The 10,094-nt window shown below is 43.3% G+C and overlaps 1 protein-coding gene across 1 annotated transcript; it reads left to right on the top strand.

Annotated features, from left to right (window-relative positions):
• Positions 1-8,314: 8,314 nt before the first annotated feature.
• On the top strand, positions 8,315-10,021 carry LOC121342496 (erythroblast NAD(P)(+)--arginine ADP-ribosyltransferase-like). The gene is made up of 3 exons (XM_041416986.1): positions 8,315-8,710; positions 8,875-9,229; positions 9,830-10,021. The coding sequence occupies exons 1-3, from the start codon at positions 8,315-8,317 to the stop codon at positions 9,913-9,915; spliced, it is 837 nt and encodes a 278-aa protein (XP_041272920.1). The 3' UTR covers positions 9,916-10,021.
• Positions 10,022-10,094: the final 73 nt, after the last annotated feature.

Below are 10,094 nucleotides of genomic sequence, written 5' to 3'. Positions count from 1 at the left end.
GCCAGAATCCACAAAAGTGTGAAATAGATTATAGAGAGTAGTGTATCACTTGGTGAGAAATTTAGGTTTTGGGATTTTTAGTGCGTTGTGGATGGAAGCGGAGGGCACAGGGTGTCATCCTGGATTTCTTCTTCATGCTGCTTCTTCCTCCTTCTTCATGGGTTTGGGTGGCATTTTGTAATTGGGCAGAAAAGTCCGCATTGAGGGCTCTTTGGGTTATTGGGTTAAAAGGGGAAATAATTAATTCTTAATTGGATAGTTTAGTCTTCAAAGTCCTTGGAACAAGAGATTGTTGGCCGTTTTGTGCCTTCTAATGAAAAGCTGCCGGACTCGTGGTTGTGAGACTGTTTTACTGATAAAAATAAACACTTGAGTCCAAATGTGAAATACCAACTCAAGTGCCTTCAATCCAGACCCTGACAACTGGTACAACCACAGAGTTTTTAAAAGTTTAATAATAAAAATAATGACAGTAATAGTAATAGGATAAAAAAAAAAAAGAGTATTTTCAGCGCTGGGGTGCTCCTGGCCAACAGATAAAGAACACACCTGAGTACATCTTTATACTGTGTTATCTTATAAATAATATATATCTTATAAAGTGTTATCTTTATGCTGTTACATTGCTGAGATACGTGTGTGAAAAACGCCGTTCGCTTGCGTTAAAATTTTAGACGTTTAACAGCAATGAAAATATTAATAAAAATATGAATAAAAATCAGGACAATAAGAATTTGGACAACCAAAGTTAGGACAATAAAAGGCAATAAAAAGCAAAGAATTACAGATGTTGGGCACTTTTGCTCTCTGCCACAAAGCACACTTGGCTAACGAAGGATTAACCCTTAAAAGCAATATATTCATATACCTCATACATGATTCAGGCATTCCTTTCAAACCAGGGAGTTTCTGCTAAATTTCAGCTTCCCCTCCTCATCCTGTAAATCAATCTTTTTGGTTCCTCGAAATCTGTGTTTTCCCGATAAAGAGGCAATAATTCTTCTCTTGAGATCTTGGTGTCTGTTTGCTGTTATCTCTGTACAAATAATTTCTCGATTATCTCGTCCGTTCCTTGAGCTAAGGAAAATATCCTTACAAAAAGCACCTTACATCACATTGTTTTTATTTTAGTATTATGCAATAGCCTAAAAACTATATTCACCACACTACCTAAAAGAGATTAACTCAGCACTGCTTAAAAGAGATTAATAGAGCACAACTTTCCAACAACACACATATAGCATTAATTTTAATATTTGCGAAGAGCCAATCATATAATGTGCATTTTTCACACATGAATATTCATGATTCATGCATTATTCAAACATTATTGCCAAATTTCTGATGTTTTGGGAACTCCTTTTTCTGACTTCTTCACGTTCCCAGCTTATCTACATGAAATTCTGGGTGTCAGGTCGATATATTTGATTTTTTCTTGCGTCTCCATCCTGCTGTTTCACGTCCTCTGATAAGGATTTCGTACGTCCTGATTAATTTTAACACGGCGTTCTCTAATTGTCCTCCGGGGCTCTGGTTTGTGTCACGGTTATCTTATCACTTGGACGGGTTTGTCAGTGGATGGCCTTACACTGTTTTTAGTTACACAAAAACCCTTTTTTTTTTTTTATTTTTTCACATCTTATGTTTTGCCAAGGTCTATTAAACAGTACATTCATCCCACTGTTATTTCCATAAAAAATACGTAGACATTTTATTCATCACACTGCTATTTCTATGAAAAAGTGCACACTTAACCTGATAGATTACATCATATTAACAAGCAGCTAAAAATAGTTATAATTATACTATTTCTAAATACTTATAACCGCTACCAACGTGCACAGGCAAGTACATAAATGCGAAAAGCCAAAATTATCTGGTCATTTTTCACAGTGGGATTTCTTTTGCTGCTGGTTCCACATGGTGGGTAATGCAGAGAAGAGAGCTGATTTTGAGTGAGAACCGTCTGTAATGTCCTTTGTATAAATATTTATATATATTTATATATTTATATAAATGAACGTTGCGATATAGTTTCTATTTCTGTTGTTAATTTAGCTTGGTGAAATAGCTGATATAAGTAAGTTTGTGTTAAAATGCCTGCTTGGATGTGATAATGTGAAAAATGCATTATTATTTGATTGATTATGTATATATAATATAACATGATTATATTATTATATGCATATATTATATGACTGGCTCTTTGCATAGATTAAAATGAATGCTATATGTGTTATGTTGGAAAGTTATTATTATTATTAATTATTTTATTATTATAAATTAATTATTTAAAATAATTATTTTAAATAATTAATTATTTTTATTATTATTATTACTTATTATTTTATTGTCTTTTAATTAGTCTGTATTAATGTCTTTTAATTAGCGCTGTATTCATCTCTTTTAAGTTATCTTTTAAGTCGTCTCCTGTCGTCCCAATTTTTATTGTCCCAATTTTTATTACTATTTTGATTACTATTAAATGTCTAAAATTTTGACAAAACTGAATGGCGTTTTTCACAGATAACACCAAATTAATACAAGATGAGCACACCTGCTACAGATGTGCCAAAAATCAGCACTCACTGAAGGCATTGTGGGTCAGGGCCTGTGAAAAACATCAATCACTTATTTTTAGAATTTTAAAAGTTTAATAGTAATAAAATGGTTATAAAAATAGCAATGTAATTAGAGTAATAAAAATTTGGACAACTGAGATTAGGACAATATGAGACAATAAAAACAAAGAGTTAATGACAATCCAGGTACCTTTTTCTGGGCAAAATAAGCCCGAAAAAGGACACACATTAACAGAGGATTAACCCTTAAAAGCAACAGCCTGTTGCATATTCATACATCTCATACATGATGCCTGAATTCCATTCAAACAAAGGATTCTGGCTGGTCACTGTCAACAATTTCCTCTGAATCCTGATGGTGTCTGCAGGGCTGAGCGAGGTGGGAAGAACTCGATAAGAGAGCAATAAATTATTTTTCTCTGAAAGTTTTAGGTGTCCTGTGGCTGCTGTCTCCATGTGAGTCCTCTCTTTAAAAGAAGTATCTTACATAGCACAGTTTCTATTTTAACATTATGTTATAACTTAAAACTATATTTAACACACTGCTTGAGAAAATTAATACAACATAACTTTCTAACATAACACATATAATATTTATTTTAATATTTTCAAAAAACCAATCAATAAAATACACATTTTTCACAAGGCCCAAAACTGAAGGTGATGATAAAAAAAGGACTAAAACCACAACCAAGGAATGCACATGCTCTAAAATGCCAGACCCAAGGAGGAGCCGTGCTAAACAATTATTGGGATATGTAAACGAGTTTGGAGAAAAGTTTATTATGCGTAAGGGGCTATGAATATGCCCCTTACGCATAATAAACAGGATGATGTCATGGAAGAGGGATTTAAGGGGTATCCCTGAAGGTAAAGGTGTGCTCTTGGCTATTGCTTCACTTTGTGTCCTATTTTCCTTTATTAAACTTTTTTTTTTTAATTTTCACAGGACAATGAACGTGTTTTTCACAGCAGCTGCAAGGACTGAGACCGCCAGGCACTCCCAAAACACCCCAAGACTGACAGGATTGCATCATTCCACCGTAAAACTCCCTGCCATGGAGGAGGGACTCAGCATTCCCACCCACTTTGTATTTGCAGTGTTCCCAGGCAAAGGAAGGAATGACGAAGCTGACTCCATGTTCTCAGATGGCTAATTTATTATTTTACGACAATATATGATTATATTATTTAATATAATAATAATAATTATATTATTTAATATATTAAAGAATACTATACTATACTACAGAATACAGAAAGGATACGTACCAAATGCTAAAAAGATAATAATGAAAACTCATTATTTTTTTCCAGAGTGCCAACACAGCTTGGCCCTAATTGGCCACTGAGTCAAAACATCTCACAGCAGAAACCAATGGAACGATCACCTGCTGATAAACAATCCCCAACCACACCCCAAAGGAGCAAAACAGAGGAGAAGCAAACGAGATAATTATTGATTTCCTTTTTCTCTGAGGGTTCTCATCTCCCCAGCAGAAAAACCCTGGGCAAAGGGATTTTTCAGAAAAAAATGAATGCGACAAACCTGAGCCCGTATAAACTTTGGGTTTGAGGATTTAGGACACCACCACCAGCACCTTTAGAGATCTGGAGGAGGAGCAGAACTTCAATGAGATGGCGACCGTCACTTCAGCAGGGCTGTGACCATCACCCCGACCAAACGGAGCCAAGATTTATTCTGTTCTCCCCCAATATTGCCAGCCAAGCGTCTACGTGTTTCTACTAAATTTTTTGAAAAATCTCTTCGCTAGGATTTCTTCTCCTGGGAAGCTGAGAAGCCTCGGAAGAAAAGAAAACAGTAATTCCCTGATTGCTTCTTCTGTTTTTGCTGCTTTGGAATGTGGTCTGGAGATCGTTTACCAAGTGGTCGTTGATTGATTAGTCTCGTGTGAATTGTTTTATTATATTATATTATATTATATTATATTATATTATATTATATTATATTATATTATATTATATTATATTATTTTAACCTCCTAAGAACACAGAGTCAGATTCAATCATGCCTCCTCTGTCCAGGGACCCCACAAACTGCCACATCTCTGTCCAAAATCATGAACGGGACGGGACTGCTGAGGAACACGTCTCGAGCTGCTTTATTTCCCAGCATCACTCTCATGGTTATGACAATGGGAAGATGCCAGCAGCTCACGTCCCAGGCAGCAGCCGAAGAATTCATTGTTACAACTCACTTTAAAAGTTTTTTGACCAATCATACAAAGCAAAAGCATATTTACAGTAGTTCTATCCAACTGCTATCAGCACATGTACCTTCAGTTAAAAAAATGCTTGTTTATTTCAAATACAATACCTGCTTGTAAGCATTAAAATACAATGCACAGAGCTCTGTTATTAAGCTTAGAACTTCCTAATATCTTGCTAGATAGACTTTTCTGTAGCTTTGGGAGTGTTCTAGACAAGTACTAATACACAGACCTGTCGCCGTCATATTTTCTGGGAAATCTCTTTGTCCATGATTTTCTCCTGGCAAGCTGAGAAGCCTCAGAGGAAAATGAAAACAGTAATTATCTGATTTGCTTCTCCTGTGTTTTGTTGCTTTGAAACGTCGCTGGAGGTTGTTTATCCAATAATGTGTGAATTGTTTTGGCTTAATGACCAATCACGGTCAGGCTGTGTCGGGATATTATATTATATTATATTATATTATATTATATTATATTATATTATATTATATTATATTATATTATATTATATTATTTTAACCTCCTAAGAACACAGAGTCAGATTCAATCATGCCTCCTCTGTCCAGGGACCCCACAAACTGCCACATCTCTGTCCAAAATCATGAACGGGACGGGACTGCTGAGGAACACGTCTCGAGCTGCTTTATTTCCCAGCATCAGTCTCATGGTTATGGCAATGGGACGATGCCAGCAGCTCACATCTCAGGCAGAAGCTGAAGAATTCATTGTTACAACTCACTTTAAGAGTTTTTTGACCAATCATACAAAGCAAAAGCATATTTACAGCAGTTCCATCCAACCGCTATAAGCCCATGTACCTTAAAACATGTTAAAGCAATGCTTGTTTATTTCAAATACAATACCTGCTTGTAAGCATTAAAATACAATGCACAGAGCTCAGTTATTAAGCTTAGAACTTCCTAATATCTTGCTAGATAGACTTTTCTGTAGCTTTGGGAGTGTTCTAGACAAGTACTAATACACAGACCTGTCGCCGTCATATTTTCTGGGAAATCTCTTTGTCCATGATTTTCTCCTGGCAAGCTGAGAAGCCTCAGAGGAAAATGAAAACAGTAATTATCTGATTTGCTTCTCCTGTGTTTTGTTGCTTTGAAACGTCGCTGGAGGTTGTTTATCCAACAATGTGTGAATTGTTTTGGCTTAATGACCAATCACGGTCAGGCTGTGTCGGGACTCTGGAAGAAGTCATGAGTTTTTCATTAGTAGTTTATTTCAAATACAATACCTGCTTGTAAGCATTAAAATACAATGCACAGAGCTCAGTTATTAAGCTTAGAACTTCCTAATATCTTGCTAGATAGACTTTTCTGTAGCTTTGGGAGTTGTTCTAGACAAGTACTAATACACAGACCTGTCGCCGTAATATTTTCTGGAAAATCTGTTTGTCCATGATTTTCCCCTGGCAAGCTGAGAAGCCTCAGAGGAAAATGAAAACAATAATTATCTGATTTGCTTCTCCTGTGTTTTGTTGCTTTGAAACGTCGCTGGAGGTTGTTTATCCAATAATGCTTCTTCCGACCTTTCTGGCTGCTTTCCCAAGGAGTTATCAGCGGTCTCCTGGGAACGCGTCCAATTTCGGGAACTGCCCACTTGAGTGTTCTCTTTGCAGCTCACCGCTTCTTGCTCGCCTCTTTGGAGCCCACCTGGGGCCACCTCAGTGCCCACCCAGGAACGCCAGGTGTCGAGGTTCGCTGTTATTTGTCTCTGCCCCAATAAGGGAAAAGTGGTTCTGGGTGGCCGCGATTTCGAAGGACGAGTCTGGACTCTCAGGTTTTCCGGCCTTCAATCTTGTTTATTAATTCTTATCTACGATATTTTTCTCTCTGCCCAGCCGAGGTCTGTTCAGCAGGAGAGCCAAGTGCACTCTCCCCCGCCCACGGGACAGTTGTGTCTTTTATAGTGAAAATTACATATATCATATTTACCTTTAATTCCCAATACTTTTCACCCATGTGGACAAGTGTACCTTCACCATGAGCCAACCCAAAAGTGCCAACATCATCACACAAAATGGAAGACATGAAGAAGAAAAAAGAACCCACGACCACGCCCCGAATCCTCCATCTTGTATTCATGACCCCCCGGTACCTAATTTCTAAAATCTATACTTCATCCTGTAAATACACTATTCACACCCTAGAACTTCTCATTTCCTCATGCACAGATGTTTCATCTCTAGATGGATCAAAGTCAAGCCACCAGACACTTTTGGCAACATTCCAAGGTCTCCGAGCCCCCCCCAAGGGTTCTCTCAGTGACTCTGGACATTCAGAGTGATGAGTTCCCACACCACAGAACACAACTTGGCCCCCCTTTCTGTCAGGGTGATGGTCGTGCTCAGTGAGCAGCTGGGAGTAAGACTGGGGGGCACTGGGGGGGACCGTGGGATTGGGGTTCTGGGGGGGCGAGCAATAAGACAGAGAACAGAAAGTTTCAGTTCCCCTGAATTTGCTGGATAGGGCATAAGGATGAACTAGCAAAAAACCACGGAAGGATGTAAAAGTGTGGACACAGCAGGGCTAGAACCCGCGGAGGAACAGAAAAAGGGAACTCCACTGAGGGTCTTTTTGACAGGTTCTGGACCACAGAAGGAGCAGAGCCTGCCCAAAATAAAAGTTTGAAGCGAGGTCATCAGGGATATTGGGGCACTCTGTGAAAATCACGCTGAGAAACCTCATTTTTAGAACACTCGAGGACCATAAAAGGATTTTCAGAAAGAGGCGGAGCCATGCAACTTATTTCTAGGAAAAGTGAAGTTTCTTTGCTTGGTAAGGGACAGATTTTAATGAATATTTATAATTGTGGTGGATAAATACCCCATGGCAAAGTCCCCCCTGAGCTGCAGGACCAGGAGAGATCTGCTGTGAGTCCAAGCTGGTAAAGAATTCCAGCTTTGTGGTACCTCCAGTTCCGTCAGGAAGTTCACTCTGGCCGATTTTGGTATTGGGGCTGGGGGGACCCCAGGGGACACTTGAGGGGGACATGGGACTGTGGGATTGCGGACGTGGCGGTGACACTGGGGGAGCCACAAGGCTGTGATTGAGGTCATGGGGTGCTCTGGGGGAAAAAGAGGCGGGGCACGGGATGGTGAGAGTGGGATTGGTGTCTGGGGACTGGCTGAGGAGGACACTGGGGGGCTCAGGGAGTGACCCCAGGATTTGGGTTGGGATTCTGGCAGGGCTGAGAGGACTTGTAGTCATGGGAGTAGGATTGGGCTTCTGGGGGGGCTATGATACTGTGGGATTGGCATTGGGGTCCCTGGGGGGCTGGGGGATTTTGGGGAGGCATAATAACCCCAGGATTTGGGGTCAGGGACCCCAGACATGCCCAGGGGTCTGCTGGGCAGGAGTGCCTCCCTTCCTCCTGGGATGACCCCCCTCCCCTGTCCAGTCCCTCACTGAGGAACCCTCCTCGTGTCTCCTCTGTGTCCCCTCTGTGTCCCCCAGTGTCCCACCCTGCTCCCTGTGGCCTCTCCTCTCCATGGCCCCCCTGGCTCAGACCCTGGCACTGCTGGCAATGACCGTGGCCACCACAGCCATCGAGGTGATCCCCCTGGACATGGCCCAGGACTCTTTCGATGACCAGTACTGGGGCTGTGGCCCTGCCATGACCGCGGCGTTGCCGGCCCTCAACAGCTTCGAGTTCCAGCAGAACCCTCTCTTTGCCCAGGCCTGGCCTAAGGCCATAGCCGAGTGGCAGAGTCGGGGGTCCCCTCTGTCCCCCCTGTCGTCCCCAGCCCAGGCCATCGCCCTCATGGCCTACACGATGAATGACCTGTACGAACAGTTCAACGTGGCCGTGCGCACGGCTGGGCGCTCCCGCCAGGAATACCGGGACAACTTCCACTTCAAAACGCTGCATTTCCTGCTGACCCAGGCCCTCCAGAAGCTGAGACACCCTAATGAGTGTCCAGATGTGTACCGGGGGGTGGGGGATGTCTGTACGAACAGTTCAACGTGGCCGTGCGCACGGCTGGGCGCTCCCGCCAGGAATACCGGGACAACTTCCACTTCAAAACGCTGCATTTCCTGCTGACCCAGGCCCTGGTGACGCTGAGGGACACTCAGAGATTGGGGTGTCCCAAGGTGTACCGGGGGGTGCGCAAGTACCGGTTCAAGGCAAAGCGTGGTGACGTTGTCCGATTCGGTCAGTTCTCGTCGGCATCACAGAGTGAAGAAACTGCTGAGATGTTTGGGGATGCCACGGTGTTCCAGGTGCACACGTGCCACGGTGTGGAAATTCAGGAATTCTCCAATTATCCTGGTGAGAAGGAGGTGCTGATCCCACCCTTTGAGACCTTCGAGGTCATCGAAGTCAGTCAGAAAGGAGGCAGGGCGAGGATCGAGCTGCGCTCCACCGGGACCTTCAGCAACTACAACTGCGAGTGGCTGCAAGGTGACAGCCTGGGGTGATGGGGACACCCACTGTGGCCTTGGGGACACCAACAGTGGACATGGCACACCCATGACAGGGCACAGAGGGTGGGGATACTCACTGAGAGTGTGGGGACAGGGACACCCCATGCTGGGGACACAAAGTTTGGGGACATCCATTGTGGGCATGGATACAGGAACACCCATGACAGGGCACTGGGATGGGGACCCCCACATCTGAGAGGGGACAGGGACAGGGACAGGGACAAAGACAGGGATGCCCCCATTCCAATCCCGTCCCTCCCCACCAAAGGCAGCGCTGTGGGGATGGGCCCTGTGTGCTGGATGTGGGTGGGCTGGGAAGCCCCATGTCACTCCCTGAACCCCTGTCACTCCCTGTCACCCCCCATGTCATCCCCTGACTACCCCTGACCCCTGTCACCCCTAAGCACCCCAAGACCCCCCTGGCCTCCCTGGTGCCTGTACTCCCTGTGCCCTGACTGACACCATGTCGCCTGTCACCTCATGTCACCTCTCCTGCCACCCCTAACCTGCCATTATGGCCGTAACTGATGCCCCCACTCCTCCCATGATCCCCCTCATGCCTCTCTTTGTCCCCCAGGTGGGAGCGTCCCCAGGGCTTCCTTCCAACTTGGAGGACTCCTCCTGGCCACCACGGCCCTGGCAATGGCCACTGGAATTCTCTGAGCCACGAGGCCACTGTGGTCTCCGAGGTCACTGTGGTCACTCCGGCAACCATGGCCACCATGGCACCAATGTCACTCTCATCACTGTGGCCACCACAATCACCAAGACCACCAGAACCCTCAGAGAAATGAGGCCACCACATCCACAACTGACACTATGGCAACCATGGTCAAAATACG

This window comes from Onychostruthus taczanowskii, unplaced genomic scaffold (assembly GCF_017590055.1).
Source record: "Onychostruthus taczanowskii isolate IOZ18803 unplaced genomic scaffold, ASM1759005v1 scaffold532, whole genome shotgun sequence".
NCBI classification, from domain to species: Eukaryota; Metazoa; Chordata; class Aves; order Passeriformes; family Passeridae; genus Onychostruthus; species Onychostruthus taczanowskii.
This window is presented reverse-complemented; position numbering and strand designations above follow the sequence as displayed.